Source organism: Platalea leucorodia (genome assembly GCF_965183815.1).
Source record: "Platalea leucorodia genome assembly, chromosome: 3".
NCBI classification, from domain to species: Eukaryota; Metazoa; Chordata; class Aves; order Pelecaniformes; family Threskiornithidae; genus Platalea; species Platalea leucorodia.
Window position 1 is genome coordinate 33984315 of NC_138825.1, and position 19956 is coordinate 34004270.

Below are 19956 nucleotides of genomic sequence, written 5' to 3' on the forward strand. Positions count from 1 at the left end.
ACCCAGCTGTGAACTTGGCCAAGGGAGTTAACAGACAGAAAACTACCCTGCAGAAAGACATTAATTTTCTTTTGGCTTATCTCCTTCAGCTGCTTAAAGCAGACTCTGACGAATGCCAGTGTGAGAGAGAAGGAAAGGGAGTCCTCCTTTGGGGGTGCAAGTAGACCGACTTAGCTCTAATGTGAAACTTCACTCTAACTCAGCTGTTTGCAGTTCTGTAGCTGTGGTTCCCTTCAGTTTCGCCAGTGCTTTGGAAGATGTGTAAGTGTTTTAGGCTATAGAGCTATGAAAAACACTTGAAGTTAAACTAGGTTTTAGGCTTTCCTGAAAGATCTTGAGAATCACGATGCACGATGCTCGGACATACAGGTCCTTGCTAACAGGGAGTGTTTTAGCAACTCATCTGTTGTTCTTCAGGTAAAGCAGAGAGGACCTGAGGCTCCAATGTAAATATTGTTTATGAGGAATGTGCAGAAAACTCAGTTTTAACCTCTTTTTTGGAGGAAGGCAGAGCTAGTCATCCTGCAGCCTATGGCTATGGAGTGTGCTGTGAATGCTTCCTGGTCTGGGGCATTTGCCCATCATCTGCCAGAGTGCTATAGAAGGTACCCTGCCAGTATTTTTCAGAAGCCATACAATGTAGGACTGGGGAGTGGAGTTGTCATTTTAGTAACAACTGCCATACCTTAGGTGGGCAAGATGATGCCTTTGTTACCTAGCTTCTATTAGTTTTCTGTTTAGCAAGGCAACTTTAACAACTTCAGTTAGATTGGCTGCAAAAACTTACAGGCAAGTTTGGCAGAAATGCTCATCTATACCACTTCAATCCTGCCAACTTCTCTCCTCATCTTTTCTTTCAAAAAAAAAAAAAAATTGTTCTTTCTATCTACCTTGCCTTCTGCAAGGACTATGAAACCTTGTGTAAGAGGGAATGAAGTCATATTCTGCTCACTAATTGCCAGTGTCTGCTTTTCCTGCAGGTAAACTGTGTGGTGATGCGAGGCTTCAATGAGGATGAACTGCTGGGCTTTGTGGATTTCACAAAGGATCTGCCCCTTGATGTACGGTTCATAGAATACATGCCCTTTGATGGTAAGTGGTCCTGCTTTGCGATTCTTCACGGCACAGAGTGTGCCTTGAACATAGGTGAATCTGGTTGGTGGTTATTCTCCCCGTGGGCTTGTCTCTGGAAGTTTTGGTGAGCTCTTTTTGAGAATTAGGAATTGCCTTAAGTTTTATCTGTCTTCCCTGGATAAGCTGGAGAAGGATTAGTAGCAGGATTAGTTGGGGCTGAGACACCTACAGGGAAGAAACTGAGATTTGTGGAGAACGTAAAGGTGGTTCTCTGCTAATTAAAAAAATAAAATCCACAGTCTAAAGTTATGCTGGTTTTGTTAATTCTAGGCAATAAATGGAACTTCAAGAAGATGGTGAGCTACAAAGAAATGCTTGATACAATTAAACAGCGATGGCCTGAATTGGAGAAATTGCCCTGTGAAGCTTCCAGCACATCCAAGGTGGGCTTAGACAAAGAACATCTGAAATGCGCCCCCGTTCTTTCCCTGCCCTAAATCCCCAAATTCTCCCACGTTCAGCATTTGTATTTGACAAGCAAAGTAAAAAATACTCAGTGTAGTAATTCTGGGATTTTGGTCAAGCTGCCTGCACGTGGTTTGACTCTTATTAAAACATTGGTCATAGTCTTTACCTCTAGAAATACAATGTATTTTCTAGATGTTTCAGTCAGAGGTAAAGAATGGCAGTTTTGTATCCTGTATTTACAGCTTTTGAAAATTTTGTCAGTCTGTGTCTGTCTGTGACTGCACATTAACAAGCCTGATGAAACGGTTGTTCAGTGAAACAACAATATTGCTTTAGAGTGTGCGGTGTCACATGAGGGATTTCTAGCCAACCTGAATCTATGGCTCATGGCTGCCTGAGTAAGAACCTGCCTACGGGCATCACCTGTCCGTTGATAACTACAAGAGCAAACATTTAACAAGTTTGTGAATTTCCAGGAACAGGGCAGAATAGACTGGAACCCCTGACAAAGCTGATTTTGCTTTTTTCTCTTGTGTGACCTTAGAACTGAAGAAAATCTGTGTTAAAATGTCTTCTGGTCTTTGGGCAAGTGGAGCTTTAAAAATGAGGAGTCTATATTTGACTCTTCTTTTTTTTTCTCCTCTGCATTTCTTTAGAGTTATAAGGTGCCACATTTCCAGGGACAAATCAGCTTTATCACCTCTATGTCAGAGCACTTCTGTGGATCCTGCAATCGGCTGAGGATAACAGCAGATGGGAACCTAAAGGTTGGTAGTGAAACATGATTCTCTCTGCTTTCATGCAGTGAAAGTAGCATAGAAATCCTTCCCTTAAAAGTAGCTGGGATGTAAAGTAGGATGGAAAGATGCTTAATTATTACCAGCTAACTCCTGTTTATCTATCCTGTATGTATTCTTGTTCAAGCTTGTTCGGCTGTTAGGGAGATGCTACATCACCTTTTTTTGGTTTCTCCGTTTTGCTAACATAGTTAACTTCAGTTGTAAAACATGGTTGCAAGACCAGTAAATATAAACATTTATTTTAATCTTTGATTCAAAATCACCTTAAACATGTGACAAGCAGATGATTTCCCATCAAAAAAGGATCCAAGCAGCTGTGAGGCCTTGGCTTTTGTGTTCGACACAGATCCTGTCTTGTTTCACCAAACATCTTCTTGCAGCTCTTCTCCTTCGAGAGTAGCCTGTACATTTGCTCAACGGCTGTAGAAGAGGGAGGGATAACCATTTCCTGCCACGTTGAAACTGGCAGTTTCTGGGGGAAAATTAAAGTTTTCAATTAAAAATTGGCATTGTCACCTGATATTGACAACAGCTGTGCCGCTGTCTAATGTCAGGTGACCGAGGCAGCCTGAAGGCCCCATGAGCTTAGGTTGCATAAATGTCCCAGGCTGGCTGTGTGTGTGTACATGAGGAGAGATAAAGAAAACAATCATCTCCATAAACATTCTCTTTCTTCAGTAGGATAGGCCTCTTCAAAACTGTTTACTCTGAGGTTAGTACGAAATACTTGTAAAAGCCATTTATTTTATTCTTATGCATTTCTCCTCTTTTGTTTCCTTGGGTTGGCTGCAGGTGTGCCTTTTTGGGAATTCAGAAGTGTCCTTGAGAGATCACCTACGGTCGGGTGCCTCCGAGGAAGAGTTGGTTCAAATCATTGGAGCAGCAGTGGGCAGAAAAAAGAAACAGCATGCTGGTATGTTTGTGGTACCTGAGAAATAACAGCAGTGACCAGGGAAAACAGTGCCCTGGTACTGCTGTGGGATGCATTGACTTGCCAGCAGAAAGAAAGAAGGAAAAGCTTCTTGAATGAAGCTGCATTAACTAAGGAAAGAATTTTCCCATCCGATAAGAGTATGGTCTGGTAGAAAGCTGGTAACATACCAGTCCTGCAGTTACTCCAAAATTTGGATGTCAGTTTTGAGTCTTCTGACCTTGCACATGAGCTAGAATCCAGACCGTCTAAAAGTCTTTCAGGCTGAATTTGTCTTCAGAGAGACGCAAATACCACTGCTCACAATAACAACAGCAAAGTGTAAAGCTAGGCAAAAATTGATGGAGTTGTACTGGATCCCTTTTTTCTTAAAATTAGTTTTCTGTAAAATAAGTACTAAAGCTAAACTGAGCTGTCAGTCCAACTACTGCATTAACACGTTTCTAGTAGTGACAAATGTCTTTTTGAGTACACAGAAATTTGTAGCCGCTCATCTAGTGCTCTGCATAAGGTCATGACACAAGGTCCGTGATGATGCAGTCACATCCTCAGGCTGTATTGGTCTGTTCTGAATTTCTATTGATATAAACTGTATTTCAGTCACATCTGAACCTAACCATGTTTTCGTAATCTGGCTGCAGCTGGGAACGCTGACCTCTTGCGCATGAACTTGCTTCATGATCATGGAGTAGGCCCCTTTACGCTAAAAATACGCTTTGGCCCTTTTGTTTTCTTGCAGATTCTGCCGGATTACTAACAGTTGGTTTGGCCTTTTTTTTGTTATGTGTAAAGCAAATTTAAAGGAAGGTTTTAAATCTAAGTGCAGACTAACTTACAAAGGACATTGGTCTGACCTAGATAAAATAGTGTCTTGAAACATAAGGGAAGGGGTGGAGGGATTGGTTCCTTTTCTTTTAGACCATTCATTTCAGAATTTCTAACTTGGGGTGGGGTGGGCAGGGAAGAGCATTTTCCCCTCTAGTAAAGGCATTTTGCCACCAGCAGCGTTTACCTGACGTTGTCTTTCTTCTTCCAATTTGTGTCCTTGGGACCTTCTGTGATTGGACTTCCTTGAACTGGAACACTGTTAACAGCTTATCCATAGCACTAGTACAGTTAAATGCTACTGTTAAGAAACAAGATAGTCCCAACGTGTTTGAATTCTGTAGCAGGTAGACTGTAATTCAGATTATGGAAAGCTTTCTGGGAAAGGGTTCTACAGTGTGATAGACCCACAGCAGCTGGATGCTTGGAGACTGTGGCAGCTATGGTTTTAAATAATACCCTGCTAGATTCCCCTTCTTCCAGCTCCCTCGGTCTTTACTAAGCTTTGGTTTTCCTAGCATGGAGGTTGCACTGTGAAGAGCAGAAAACTAAATATATAAACCAGATGCATGACTTAAAATCTAAAAAGCTAGGATTTTTATGTGTTCCTTATTTTATTTCTAGGCATGTTTAACATTTCCCAGATGAAAAACCGGCCAATGATCCTGATTGGTGGGTGACAAATCAGTACGTAATAAACATACCATGATTTTGTTTGGTTTTTGTCTGTGGGGGAGCAGAGTGGATTGGGCTTTTAAGTCTAACTTGTGTTCAGTTCTGGCTTAGGTTTAGGCAAAGAAATGGGTTTCTGAAAGACAGTTGTGGTTAAAATTAAGCTGAAGCGGAAAAGGAGGAAAGGTTTAATGTCCCTACCAAGCCTTTTCCAATCTTCTGATTGACAGCACTGTTTTTGTTTTCTCTAATTTTGAAAGTTCATTACATTTTCCAAAGGGCTCACGGGCTTTCCGGTCTTATTTCCTATCTGCTTCCTTTGTACTTAACGAGAATTGTGTAGTAACTGATAAGGCAGTTTGGGGTGAGTTTTATGAAATTGACCAAATTTCCTTATAAACATGAAGGATGCAGGACGGACTTTTATTCCTCAATTAAGAAATTCAACTTTGATTATAATATATAGAGCCAGTAACCTGACAGAAATGCAAGTTTTCCCACCTCACTACTTCTTTACTTCAGAATCTGAAACTTGGGGTTCCATTCTTTTGAAATGTCCTCTTACTGCTGCCGAGTCTCAGAACATAACCATGAAAAGTGTAGTATCTGGTATCTGACCAGCCTTATGGGCAAGAGCCTTTCTTCTCCTTGCTGTGTCTATGGAAGATGTTTGCTAACTCTCCCTTCCGCTTGAAGCTCTGTCCGTGAGTGATGTGGCACTGCTGGGGTTCTCCTACTAATTTTTCACATCTCCTTCAGTGTGGTTTTATCTACCATCTCCTCCGTGCCTACGTTTCCCTGTGTTGTAAGATAATATTTGGGAAGATAGATAGCTTTTTTCTTCCTTAGACTTAAGAAATGCTTGCAAGAGTTAGTTAGCATTGTGAGATTAATTGGAAGTTGTTCTGTTGTTTCTTATCAACAAGGGGGAAAAAAAAAATGCAGCAAGGGTGGAAGAGATGAACATTATGTTTCAATCCCAAACTCTCATCCTCCCATTAATGCTCTGGAGCAGGTTAGCAGCTTAAAATACAGATGTTAAAACGGGTACCCTTAGGGAGTGGGAAAGTAACGTGCGTTAATTTGCAGGTCTTTGCTACAGGTGATACAATAGCTGCTCTTTTTTTAAACCAAGACCCTAGTGCTTGTACTTCTGGTGCCTTTATTAGGAAATAGGTTTTCACTGGGAATATTTTTCACTTGCTGCCCCCCCTTTAAAGGGCCATCATTTTCCATGTTGGGTCTTAAAGTGAGTGGGTTCAGTGGCACAAGATTATCTCTCAGTTCCCTTTTGCTCTTTCGTATTTGGCTACTGCTGCATTGTGTTCCACAGGAAAAGGGGAAAAGGGACCCTTTGTTTAAAGTGTGTAGTGGCTTGCTGCATGAGGAAAAATTTTCTGGGTTTTTTTTGTTTTGTTTTTTTTTTTTAAGATGAAAAATACTATTTTAAACTCTTGACAGCTCACTGGGACCTAGATAATTTTTCAAGATGCCTTTGAAAGAATCCACACACTCCAAAGTTAGCATTCATAGCAATGTTTGGGTGTCTACAGATCACATCCATCCAATTTCCTTTTGAAAAGTGCTTTGATATAGTCTGACATACAGTAAAAGAGGCAGCCCATCCAGGTCCTCCCTGAGCTGTTCCATGTCCCTTTGAGACTAAGTGCTGGCAGACTGGAGAGTATCCCACTGTGACACATGGGGAATCATTAGGAGATTTCCTAGTTGTGTTTTGAATTACTTAAAAACTTCAAATTATGCTGGCGTGCAAGCAGTCAGTGGCAGGGGGCGGTGTATGGAATTAATATAATGAAACTTAATGAATGCTGTGGAAATCACTAACTGGTTTTGCTAGTCCCTGTAAACCAAACCCAGCTTCTTCCCTGCACTGCTGTTGTCTGATCCTTGGCTATATGGTTTGTATCCTATTTCCCTTAATCAAAATATTCCTTTTGGCAGGTTGTTCTCCTCGTGGGTTCACTTCAGTTTTGGGAATTTCCTCCTTAGTTTAAGGATCTCCTGCCTTCTTCCCCCCTACCCCCCGAGATTGTGCTAGTTGGAAGCTAACACAGTGAAACTTCAGGTGCAGTAACAGAAGATAAAGACATGCAGTTTGTCAGATGGTTTCAGTTGTGTTACACATAGCGCTGTAGAAAACCATTATTTGTTTTTTGTAGGTATATGAGAAATTTGGGTGAAGACAGAGATGACTAGGTACAACTTTAAGAAAATGTAGGCTGTTTGTTAGGAAAAGCGAAGATGCTTTGCATGCATTACTGTCTGTTGCTGTCTTTTTACTTACCACTCTACTTGAGCAAACACTACTTTTCTTCCTTTCTCCCACCCATGTGAGTTTACCCTGTGGAAGTAAGTACGTACTTGTCTGCCTTTGCAGTCTAGCTTCTCCTGAAGACAAGAGACCTTGCCAGGGGTTTAGCTGCAGCTTTAAAGCTAATCAAGGAATCCAGAAGAACAGAGTACTTTACGTTCCTGGATTTTAAAAGGAATATTCATATATTCACGTTAGACCCCGCTGTATAAAGACAGAGGGAAAGAAAGGAGGAATAACCACAATTTTCTGTGCTCTTCTAAGGCAGAGCAATGTTGCACTCAAAACATTTATGTCCATTTAATCCTATTCCTCTGAGAGTAAACACATTACCACTAAACTTGCAGGAATCTTAATTTTAGTGGATAGGCCATCACCTGTAGATCAAAAAGGGCCTTTGCCTGAAATTGGATTATTGCAGTGATTTAAAAAAAAAAAAAATGAAATCTATGGTTGATATAAGCTTCAGTAATGGGCACTTTCAGATCAATGTTGGGAGGGTACTCTGGATGCAAAAGGTGCTAAGTGCATCAGTCTTGTTATAGCAGGGGCTGGGACTATAACAAGGAAGAGATTGGTTGGTTTGTTTTTTAAAAAAAGAGGGTGGGGGAGCACGACCACTGCCTTGTCCATGCTGTGTCGTCTGTTGTTGTCATGTGGACAGGCCAAGGTGATACCTGTAGGTCTGGGCAGCAAAGGTAGCTCAGCAAGGTGCAGAGGGGCCAGGAAGCTGCTTCGGTTCACCTGTGGGCAGTCTGAAAACTCATGAGTAAGGGTGTCCGTGAATACCAGAGCTACCAAAGGAGGTTATTGAGCAAAACCCAATTCCAAGTTGCTCAAAGCAGAGCAAAGAGAACAGGAGCTCCAGAAAAAGAGAAACATACTTATCAATGAGGCTATTAAACGAGGGCTTAGCCACTTACCTCTATACTGCTTTCTCTTTACTTACTTACAAAACAAATCACTTCTTTTATGTGAAAAAGACTCCTTCTGTCTTGACACTTGGCATTTAGCCCTGTGCAGATGCCAAAACCAAGGGATTAAATGGTGAAAAGGGGCAGGAGGGCTTATTAGCTCTCTGCCAGCTGGGACCTCTGCCAGCTCAACTTGAAACATACTTCTGAGTAGATTTAAAATCTATCTGTCAATGAGGGGAGCGTGGTTTTTCCAGTGCTTAAACTTCAGCTGTCATTAATGTGGTAAGAGCTGGCAGTAGTAAGTGAAGTTCCCATCACAGAGCCACCCTCTGAGCTTGTAGACAGTGCAGTTGCAGTGCTTCTGGTCCCTGCTGTCCTCAAGTGCTGGCGTGACCCTTCCCTGCAGAAGGAGATGAAAGCATGAAGTGCAGCCGCCTGTGCTGGGAGGAAGGTGTTTGGAAAGGCGGAGTTGAGAATCTGAGTGCAAGAATTTCCTATTAACCCTGCCAGGCTTTCGAAAGAAGACTGGTGCTGGGACAATCTCAGATGGATGCTGAGGTGCTGTGACTTGCTTTTCTTCAGAACTGATGTTCCTATAAGCCTTCTTGGCTGGTGTTTCTCAGTATGAGTTGATATTTTTTGAAGGCAAGTTGTTTCTTCTTGTCAGGGACCTTGAAATAAGTGTTTTGAGTCTTGGGGTTTGTAATAACAAACCAGCAAATGCAGGGAACTGATGAGAGAGAAAAGTGGATGTTTGCAGGCTTATTAAGGTTTTTTGCAATAAAGTCCCGAGCAGTGCTCTGACAGGGTTCTCAGCTTAGCTTTCCAGTTAGTAAGATGTATTCTCATGTTACTTTTTTTTTTTTTCTCTCCAGAGCCTGCATTGCTGTCATTCCCACTATGCCAAGATGCCCTACAGAATCCCCCAAATTCAAAACAGTGGGGCCGCACATTTAGCCACGGGCTGACTTTGAGAGCAAGTTTACCCAAACAAATGGGAAAAGGATTAATGAAAAATAAGCTTACAGGACAACTTCTCCTGCCAGGATCCCACCCAGAGCGACAGTGGCACATAATGACAGGAATTCCACAAATCCAGCTCAGAGGCTGCTGTGTCTTCCAGAAGGACCCAAGCTCCACGTTTGACACAAAGTGCCTTGAGGCTTCTCCTGTTGGCCAAGTTTCTGTGGACTGTCAGTCCAAAGAGGCAAGTCCAGGATCTGAATTCTGTACCAGGGATTTGGGATCTTGCACCGAGGTACCTCGTGCCTCTGACAACTTGACTCACACTGATGAGGAAGGACGGGCCACAATGGTAGATGTTGGAGAGAAGCCAGATTCAAGAAGAATTGCTGTTGCTGGTGCTGTGGTCCGCCTGGGTGAGAAGGCATTTGGGATGGTGAGGCAGAACCAGGTGAAAAAAGGGGATGTGCTGGCAGTAGCCCAGATTGCAGGAATCCAGGGAGCCAAGCTGACCAGCCAGTTGATCCCGTTGTGTCACAACATCCCCCTAAACCATGTCGAGGTGTCCCTGAGCCTGGATGAGGCCAGATACGCAGTGGTGATTCGCAGCTCCTGTCAGACCTGGGGGAGGACAGGTGTGGAGATGGAAGCTCTAACAGCTGCCAGCCTGGCTGCCCTGACTGTGTATGACATGTGCAAAGCAGTCACTCATGACATTGTGATCGAAGAGGTAAAGTTGCTTAGTAAGACAGGTGGGCAGAGGGGAGACTTCTCGAGGGTCTAGATCCTATCCAGACACCTCCAGGTGACCACTGCTTATATTCAGCCTCTTACAGAACTACTTTTGCTCAGCTGGTAGGCTTGGAGACCTCAGCAAGGTATACCATGCAACAGCCCTACAACTCCAGTTTTGCCTTACCCTGTCAGCTTACTGCTGGGTGAACAGTGGAGCCACTTAGCCCTGTTGATAACCATGTGTGTTTTTTGGAGGACGGACTTCTCCATTCTGCCAATACCTTCATTTCAGTGTGCTCACCATGAGCTTGAGCAAAGATTCCTAGTTGTACTACAGAGGTTTTTTGTTGGGTTTTTTTTTTTTTTCTTCTTCTTGCTGTGAAATATTCACAGCTGCTGTCATCACACCATGCAACTGTGAGCTCTGGAAATGAAGCAAGTGCTGTGGAAGTGCTATTATTTGGCAACTATTTTTAAGTCAAGGATTAAGATTTCAGAATTGTGTCTGTCCGTCTGTCTCCCTGACTCCCTTAGTTGAATTTAGAAGGTGACAGTGAGAAGAACAGAGCTGGGGAACCTTACCATCAGCGGAGATTATAACTATGGAACAGCCAGGGTCAGAGGGGCAGCTCCCATCTCTTTGCACTGCTACTGCTTCCCTTGCCTGCAAGTGGGAAATATCCACATATCAGTTTCAAAAGAAAAAAACAAACAAAAAAAAAGAAGGTGGCAGCTGCCCAGCTCTCTGCCTGGAGCACTCTGTAAAACATGATGCAGAAACAGAGGATTACTGGGTTTGGAAGAATTATTTTGCTGATCTGAAAGATACCTTTTACAACGTTAGAAGCATGTTCTTCCAGCATTTTGACCTTAGCACTAAAATACATCGAGGCCTTGTGTCTGCATGCTTAAGGGTAGCTGTCAGCTCTCCCTGACTTTAGAAATAGATGTCGCACCAAGCCCTAGAAGACTCCCAATTTTTTAGTCCTACAGCACAGCTCCTAGTAACCAGTAACCCACATAGTCCTGACAGATAAACTTTAAGACTAGTAGCCACTTGGAAGAGTAAGGTAGTTGCTGTTGCCTCAGCCAGAGTGTTTTCCTGCATGTTTCTCTCATCTGCTTTCGTGAAGTCTCCTGACCTTGGAGCACTTAAGTGTCCCCATATATGTACCAGTGGCCACTGTCACGTAGCATTAAACAGCTTTGATAATTAACTATCCTAGACAAGAAATTACTCAACGTTGTTTTGTTAATACTGATGGATCCTTTTCAAATGTTAATTTAAATGCTCTAAACAGGGTATTTTCAACTTTGGTTTACTTGTTTTCTAGTGCTTATGGCTAATGTGAAGTTGCATATGATTCGGGGTGCTCCAACTCCATACGCACAGAGAGTTGAAGACAGCTCTAATAATATCAAAGAAGCTACCAAAAAAGGGTCTTAAACTTTGCAAGAAGCTGCTTGTCATGAAATAAGGTTAAATTACTGTGAGCATCAGTAAAGCACACACCACACTGTAATGCATATCCTGCTCACTTTAAGATGAGGAGGCAATAGGTTTTACTACAAATGGCTTTGCTTATCCTTTACAAGTCTCATACACTAGTTACCACAGAAGGCACTTTTTCCATTGAAGATGAATTAATTTGATTCTTTATTCATTGTCACAGTGAGACAAGGCATGTACAGTGTCCCACATAGCAGCTACAGCTGAAAGGGGAAGGAGTCTGGAAAGCTTGGTGCCCAAACTCCATAAACACTTGTACACCTACATTCAGTGTTACAGTCCCGATTCCCTTGATACTGCTGATCTGTCTGTAAGTTAATAGTAGCGGCACTCCTGCTCCTTCCCAGGAATGTACCTAGCACTGCCATCCTGAGCACCAATCCCAGCTGCCCCTGCAAGTACAAGAGACCTTGTTCATCTGTGGGGCTGCTGTGCCAACAGAGCAAATGTTTCCCTAGCTCAGCGTGGAAACAAATAGCCAGAAAAAAGAAACACCTGTGTAACCTGCTAAGTTAACTGATTTGCACAAGCACTTAACTCCCCCCACCACACACAACACACCCTGCCCTCCCTGCCTTCACTCAGTCTCTAGATAGTTTTGAAAACTAAAAGGAAACTAGACATACTCAGTAGGAATCAAATGATGCTTTGGAGCATGTGATTCTTTGGCTTCTGAGAAGTTTGTTGTCATGCTGTAAAGCTCACACAAAGGACTCAAGTCTATCCAAGGGACTACAGAGCACAGGCATGACTGCCACGCACATCTTGCTACTTACGCACATTTCACTACTTTCTTGGGTTGAGAGTGGCTGGAAGCTTTGGGCAAACAGACTTTGGTGCCACTTTATGCTCGTGCTACATTATCAAGTCTTGAAACTGTGCACATTTATAGATAATGAATCAAGCATGAGTCAACAGAACATTTTGCGAGAGAAATGAGCTGATAGCACTCTACGTTTCAGTGGTGCTGGGTGGGCAATGCTGTAATAGATGTTGATGAACTGACTACTTTTTGGAGGCTTGCCTTTTTTGTCCACTGCATTTTTAATAAATACTAGCTGTAATGAAGTATGTTTTGCATTACTTTGAATACCCTTTTTATTCATTCACAGGAACATCTGTGTTTTAATCCATGAGCTTCTATGAATACTCAGGACAAGCAACAAGACAGACTTTATAACTTGCAATGATTAGTCAGCAATTAGCAAGGGATCAGTCACAATAACTTTTTATTACTATAAGGAATCTATTATTTCTTTTTTTTGTTGAGTGAAACTCACCTCTATCTGTCTGTTCTTAAACTGAGTAATCCTGTAGGCTTAGCATCATAAATTATCATCTCTCATCATTATCCCAGCTTCTCCCATGTGCCTGTTCCGAGTCAGTGGATGTGTATAACAGTCCTGCTTTGTGTTGCAGAGTAACATAAGGAACTGGTGCCTCCAGAACTCTCCCTCTTGGTCTGAGTGACCACGCACCGAAACTGAGGTCCAGGGAAGTGCCTGTATAGTAGACCATCCCTCCTGAATCGTGAATAAGTCTAAGGGAAATTCCCCTTCAGATCCATCTGAGCTTCCAGGAAAGCTCTCACCTCTTCTGCTATCGAGAAGGCCTGTTCCTACCTGAGGCAGTAGAGTTGGTTGAGCTGTTCACTGTAATCAATCGATCAGCCCCAGGGGAAGCCAAGGGCCCCGGTGCAGGGGCAGAGCAGCAGGTGCTCTGCAGGAGGGCAGAGACAGCAGCTGTACTGCCAGAGGGAGGGTCTCTCTCTCTCTTTCTCTCCAGGTACAGCCTCCAAATGCTGCTGATCCTGGGATGATAGCACAAAGCTTTGCATCCTTTTTCCAGGAGCTGCTTCCTAATTTGGACCTGGGTTTTTGAAGATTTAACTAAAAGAGTGAAAGCACCGAGCCCACCGCCTCCTTCTCAGAAAGTGCTGGGGGAGGAAGAGTGGGGAATAGAGGGAAGATGCAGCTTGAAATACCTACAGAATGGACCTCTTCTTCCAAATGGGAACCACTCAGAACCAGACTCTAAAAGGAACAACAGCTGACCACTAAAAAGGGCAATGGATTTTTTAGCTATTCTAAGCCACTGGTGACCTGCAGTAGTTCTTAAGTTGCTGATGTTCCTCAGCTTTTGTCCTGGTTTCAGCTGGGATAGAGTTAATTTTCATCTTGGTAGCCGGTATGGGGCTGTGTTTTAGGTTTAGGATGAGAACTGATGCTTTGGTTCTTGCTAAGTAGTGCTAAGCTGTTGCTAAATAGGTGCTAAGTGGCGCTCACACTGGTCAAGGACTTCAGCTTCCCCTGCTCTGCCGGGTGCACAAGAAGCTGGGAGGGGGCACAGCCAGGGGGGCTGACCCAGACTGGCCCAAGGGCTATTCCATACCATATGACGTCATGCTCAGTATATATAAGCTGGGGGAAGAAGAAGGAAGGGGGGGACATTGGGTATGATGGCGTTTGTCTTCCCAAGTAACCATTACGCGCGATGAAGCCCTGCTTTCCTGGAGATGGCTGAACACCTGCCTGCCGAGGGGAAGGAGTGAATGACGCCACGTTGGGCGCCAAAAAGGACTGTCGTGGTTTAACCCCAGCCAGCAACTAAGCACCACGCAGCCGCTCGCTCACTCCCCACCAGTGGGATGGGGGAGAGAATCAGAAGGGTAAAAGGGAGAAAACTCGTGGGTTGAGATAAGAACGGTTTAATAATTGAAGTAAAATAAATTAGAACAGTTAAATAGGCAAAGCAAAAACCGTGCACGCAAACAAAACAAAACAAGGAATTCATTCGCTACTTCCCATCGGCGGGCAGGTGTCCTGACCTCCACCAGTGTGAGCACCACTTAGCACCTATTTAGCAACAGCTTAGCACTACTTAGCAAGAACCAAAGCATCAGTGTATCATCGACATCATTGTTCTCATCCTAAACCCAAAACACAGCCCCATACCGGCTACCAAGACAAAAATTAACTCTATCCCAGCTGAAACCAGGACAGCTTTACATGGGATTTGACTGAACAGAATCTGGCCCTTCATCCCACCCTTTCCTTGGCCCTTCACTAGTTTGCAGCTCCTTCTGGCTGGCTCAGCAGCAGTTATGCAGGCATGTAACAGCTTAAAAATGGCTGTAACATTGTGTGTGCTTTGGCCAGGACACAGGACTGCTAATTAGTTAAATGGAAGCACAGTTCACTTCCCTCCACTTACTGGAGCCTTGCTCCAAGAGAAGCTTGGCATTTCAGGGAACCTAAAAACAGTTGAAGGAGTCGCTGGTTGCAGTGGGCTGACTAGGCTTTCACTTTTTTGAGACTTCAGGTTAAAGCCTCAACTTAGGTCTCAAAAGCCAGTGGATCTGAGGAGCGCTGCAAAGCCATGATGACGGCAGGCAAACCCCTGACATGTCTGGCACGCTCCCTGGAAAGGCACAGGGTGGAGTGGCCAAATCCTTTTTCATAGGCTGGGTCTGAAGGGCTCTGGGTGAGCTCAGTGCACCCTGTCATACGAGCAGATTCTCATTTTAGTCACAACAAGCTTATACAGCGGTAGCTGAGACACAAATCCAGCCATCTCTACTTTCCTCTGTCCCTCCACACTGCCAGTGCCATGTTTAGAAAGCTTTCAGTTTAGCATCTCTATTTTTGTACTTATCCCGTTTGCTCCTTTGGGGAGCGAAGGGTACTTGAAATAACAGTGGTGAAGTGCAGCTGAGTGCAAGTTGACCCAAAGGGCCAGATGCCCCGAAACACTGCTGAACCTTGCTCCGAGCAGAGCTGTGTGACAAACTGGGCATTGCTCAGCTTCACGTTCACAGCCCAACTGCAACAGCATGGCCATGGCCATCAGGCAAGCTGCCTGGTGTCTGTGGCTCTCCGAGGTGCCACCCACGCAGCACTTGCTCCATGGAACAAAGCTTCATGCTTCATTATTGCTTCAGGGTTGCTTCCAGAACCCCAAATTAACAACAGTATTACAGAGACAATTGCTTCATCAACAGAGAGAACACAGAGCTTATCCTCAAATTCTGGAGAACCTGCTCAAAACCAGAAACTCTCAGTACTACTAAGCTGTTCCTGCAGGGATTTAGTCTTGAAATAAATGCAACAGAAACACCCTCTTCTATACCCATGGTACTTCCAGGGTGCACAGCTGAAAGGACACAAGGCCAGCAAAAGCAACGTTTCTAGTTCCAATGACAAGGGCAGCTTGGCTGCAGTGTGACAGGAGTGACAGAAGGCAGGGGAGGAAGAGGAGGAGACAGCAGAAGGGTTGAACAACTGTAAAGTTGTATTAATATTATGCTTGGAAAAATAACACATGCTATCAGATACACAGCCGCTCCATTAGTCATGCCCTAGGCCAGTTACCAGCTGGTGCACGTGGTGGCATAGCTCCATCAACATCAGCAGAGCTGTGCAGCGTCGCACCAGGCAGAGACCTGGCAGCATCTGCTCCTGTGGGCCTGGGAGAGAGGGGTTTCAGCTGCGCAGCTCTGACCTGCCGTTACTGCCACTTGCCAAGGCCTTAATGAACTCCCATTTCATTAACGGGGTCATTTCAGCACTCGAGCCTCCCCACACACAGAGTTCCAGCGAGGCTGGGATTGCTGCTGTGTCGAGGCAGCGCGTGGGGCTGCATCCTCCCTCCCATCCCATCCCCTCCCCTCCTGCTGCCTCCTCAGCTGCCACCCACAGTCTGCTCTTCGGAGAGCTGCGCTTCCCCACCCTGGGCCTGATGCTGAATGGAAATGTTTTAGCTCTGTGTGGCTCATTTGGCTTCTGCAGATCAACTCCTGGGGCCATCCTCAGCCCAGATCCAAGAAATGAGCTGAGCTGAGGGAAGGGAATAATTTCTGCTGCCCCTGAAGCCTCATCTCTCCTATTGCAGCTGGCAGCTTGAAAGACTCCATCCTGCCAAGACTGAATCTTATTTGGGATCAGTGGAAAAGACAAGCTGCTGCCAGGGCCGATCTGATCCCAGGCTTATAGAGAACATGGGCAGAGCTTGCCTGGCCCCATAGGTGAGGGCCTTCACTAGGTTTTACAAAAAATAAAATTCCCTCCAGACCTGTGGTATCAGTGGAAGCAGCAGGCTGAGGCCAAGGAGGAGAGGAGACGGCTTAGCCAGGTAGTTTGCAGAGGAGGAGCAGGCGGAACCACACCACACAGAAAATCCTCCCGCCCTCACAGCCCACAGGGAAGGGAAGCCACCAGCAAGGCCGAGGGACAGCTGGCAATCCCCAGGCCATGCAGTGAATCCAAATACTACAACCAACCCTGAACAAACACGCAAAACTATCCCAGTCTTGCCCAGAAATGCTCCTGCCAAGGGCTATAGGAAAAAGGACAAGATAAGCTTGTCTTCTTACGAGAGAAAGACCAGAGCAAAACCTCTTCCAGCATCCTGTCTGCCTGTGGCACTAGGATGCTACATGATGCTTTTTCCAAGTCATAGACACCGATTTCAAGCCCACTCGCTACAAAGACCATTGCCAGAGCTCACTCGTAACTCTGCGATTAGGCACAGTCTAGCCACCTCTTTGGCTTCGAAGAGGCACCCAGAAGTGTTACTGCCAACTCCTAATGCACCCAAGATGGATGCTCCTGACCTGATTTCCTTATAAGCACAGTGTCCTGTCATCTCAGACACCATCTTGTCCCAGCAGCAATGTGCAGCGGGAGCAGAGCAAAGCAAGTAGCCAGCAGTCTGGGTGATTTTGACACCATTTGTTCCATCTTGCAGATTTAGGTGCATCTTTGAAGTTTCTACATCAGAGGCGGCCACCGTGGTAAGATCTTGCTCAGACTGGGAGCTGTAGAAGAGCTCGCCCTGCTGACTCAGGGGGACAGGGTTACCAGCAGCTTATGCAACAGATGCCATGCAGGCATTTCAGAGCTGCTGGACCTGAGCAGCGAAAACGGGCTCTTGCTCCGGTAAAATGGCTTTAACGGGATTTTCCAGCCAGCAAAGACGCTTTGACAGACACACCCAGGACATTCAGCCACAAGCAACACAACTGCGTGCAGAAGGCTCTTGGCCAGCCAGACTGGGAGGGGTATTTAAACACAAGTTTCTTGCATTCATCTTTATAGCCTGCTATTTCCCTCCCAGCTCGCTGAGGATGCCTCAGAGCACATCCCTCTGGGATGTCCCAGATGCAGCAAAGTCACGGCCAGTAACACTTAGCCCATCACCGGTAAACCATAGCTTTTGCAAACCTACGCCAGAGAACTCTAGCTGAACCCCAGCAGCTGCAGGGGTTTTAATTTCCACTTCTCCAAGGCTGGTATTTCAAGGTGTTTTTATTTCTTTTTAATCAATACACATGGCCAGCTCCGGAGGGGGCTGAAGGAGGGGAGGGAGGCGGTGCAGCCACTGTATCTGTACAAAGTAGTTCCACATGCAAGCTAAATGGGACTCGACTCGCTCGGTGCGTGTTTTGCAGTGCGGTTACAGGCCGTCATTCCACCTCCACAAAGCTGTTATTTATTTACTTAAAGACTTGCATTCCGTGGAAAAAGATGCCCCAAGATAGCACTGTGTTTCTAAAATTAAACCCAGCTGGCTGGAGCAGGGAGGAAGCGAGCGAGCACTCCTGTGCTCCCACCAGCAGCGGGAACAGGGCTCCCCATGTCCCAGGCTCCCCCACCCTCACCGAGCTGCAGGAGAGCCTGGCAAAATGCCTCCTGTGTCCTCAGCCAAGAGGGAGGCAGCTCTCCAGGAAGCCAGGCTCAGACCAAGCACCCTACCCAAAACCCGGAGTGCCACGGCTTCCTACGACCCAGGATGAGGGTTTAATAGCAGTCGTTGCATTTCCTTCCCCAGCAGCCCTGGGAAAGCCCTTGCCCCACTGCAGGAGAGTGGACATCCCACCAGGCATCTGACACAGGTTTGAGTGTGGCCAGAAGTCCTTTAATATAGTTTGTGGGGACAGGCTGCATTCCTGAGCCTCATCTCCTATCTAACCTAGCCAAGTTTTTCTTCCAGTTCATGTGTCACTGGCAGCTTCCTCCTTACAGCGAAGCTCATTTAGCCTTTGCTGTTGTAACCTAAGTTAAGAAACCTGTTCTCACAAAAACCATTTATAGAAGGGAAGGGGAAAACCCAAATGTTCCTCCAACCTCGCATGGCACCAGCAAGAATTTCCCCCCAGACACACTCTGGGCACCTGTTCCCCTGCCCGACACACGTGCACAGGGCTGCCTCTACATCAGCAAGCGGCTCAGCTCGGAAACAAGGGCATCAGCTCATCAGAGCAGCTGGTGCCAGAGCTGCTGTTCAGGGATTTTACAGTGGCCTAGATTTAGCCTCTTCCCTCAGACAAAATGACTCCACACACACATGGCTGAAGCTCTCCAAAGGACTGGTTGGGCACTGGTGGAGCCCCCTGTGCCTGCTGGGGCACTTGAGAAGCAAAGCTCCCAGGAATGGCAGAGGTGGCTTCGCAAAGGCCACAGGGGGGATGGTGGGGTTCAGCCCCAAACCTTGCTGCTCTGCTCCAGAAGGCTCATGCAGGTCTGGGACAAGGGAGGATGGCAAAGAAGTGTGAACCAGACCCAGAACCAGCTGTGGAAGAAATGGGGTCGGCTGATGGGGATGACTGAGCAACAGTGAAAACGCTGGCGAGGTCGGGGATGCCTGCGCAGCTGCATGCCAGCTCCCCCGTGGCCTGAGGACCATGCCCTGCCCTGAGCACGGGCAGGAGCTGCTGCTCTCCCCCAGCTATGAGCAAAAAGACAGTCCCTGGCACCCCATGAAGCTTGTTGCAACCAAGGCAGGAAGAAGAGGACAGTCCCACCACTACAAGCCTGGACTGTGATCCAGGAGGACCTGACCACAGGGATGTGGGCCAGACCAACATGTCATGCTTGGTAAGTCACTCAAATTATTGTTTGCAGATGGGGACACTAACCCGGCCTTCCCATTTTTCTGTGTGCTCGGCAGTGAGCATCTGGAGAAGGTAACATTTGCCACCAGATTGACAAGTTTGCTGTTAGCAGATACAGCTTATCCCCCTTGGTTTCTCCCAACTGTTAGATGAAGATTTTACTTCCCTGCCTCCCAAAGGAAAACCTCCACCTGCATTGGTGACACCCCAAATCCTGTTCCAATGACTGCAAGAGGTGCAGACATTCAGGGGTGGCAAAGCTCATTGCAGAGCTGAGGGAAAGCATGGGCAGAAGTAAGAAGGGAAAAGAGCTGGCTACCACTCCTGCAAGCAGCTCTCAGGAAAGAGCCTGCCCCTCATCAGAGCAGAGCTATTTCTGTGATTATGTCCATTTGCCCATAATTATACTGGTTCTGCTCCGTGCAGCACTAAGTCAGGTCTACTGATCCCTGTCCAAACTCCTGCTGCCTTCCTGTTTGGACTAGGGTGCCAGCATGGGTTAAAAATTAGAGAGTAAGACTGCCTCAATATCTGATTTATCCCCTTCCTCCTTCCATCCCGCTTTGGGATGTGCTGGTCAGCATGCCCCTGGGAGAGGATTAATCAGGAACAGACAGAGAACTGGCAGCTGCCTGACAAGGACAAGATCGCGGCTATGGGACAAGCTGCGATTTGGAGTCTCTTTCTTTGACCCTGGTGCAAGTCCAGGACATGCTTGCTGATGCATCCCAGCACTGACACCCCAGGAGTTGGCACAAGATCAGCATCCCCGAGGCCACAGCTAACTCTGGTCCCGATGTCATATTGCCTCAGTGCTGGAGCCGCTTCTGCGGTGAAA

General features: G+C 45.9%; 1 protein-coding gene across 5 annotated transcripts in view; it reads left to right on the forward strand.

Annotated features, from left to right (window-relative positions):
* The window catches only part of MOCS1 (molybdenum cofactor synthesis 1), a 31962-nt gene extending 19652 nt beyond the window's left edge, over positions 1-12310 (forward strand). For 2 of the 5 annotated variants that reach the window (XM_082307853.1, XM_082307856.1), the window contains exons 6-11: positions 981-1092; positions 1405-1517; positions 2199-2309; positions 3135-3255; positions 4723-4770; positions 8895-12308. In XM_082307853.1, the coding sequence (XP_082163979.1) occupies positions 981-1092; positions 1405-1517; positions 2199-2309; positions 3135-3255; positions 4723-4770; positions 8895-9766 (1377 nt within the window). In that variant the 3' untranslated portion in view covers positions 9767-12308. Of the gene's footprint in view, positions 1-980; positions 1093-1404; positions 1518-2198; positions 2310-3134; positions 3256-4722; positions 4786-8894 lie in introns of all 5 variants that reach the window. The other 3 variants (XM_082307855.1, XM_082307857.1, XM_082307854.1) reach the window with 3 other exon arrangements.
* Positions 12311-19956: the final 7646 nt, after the last annotated feature.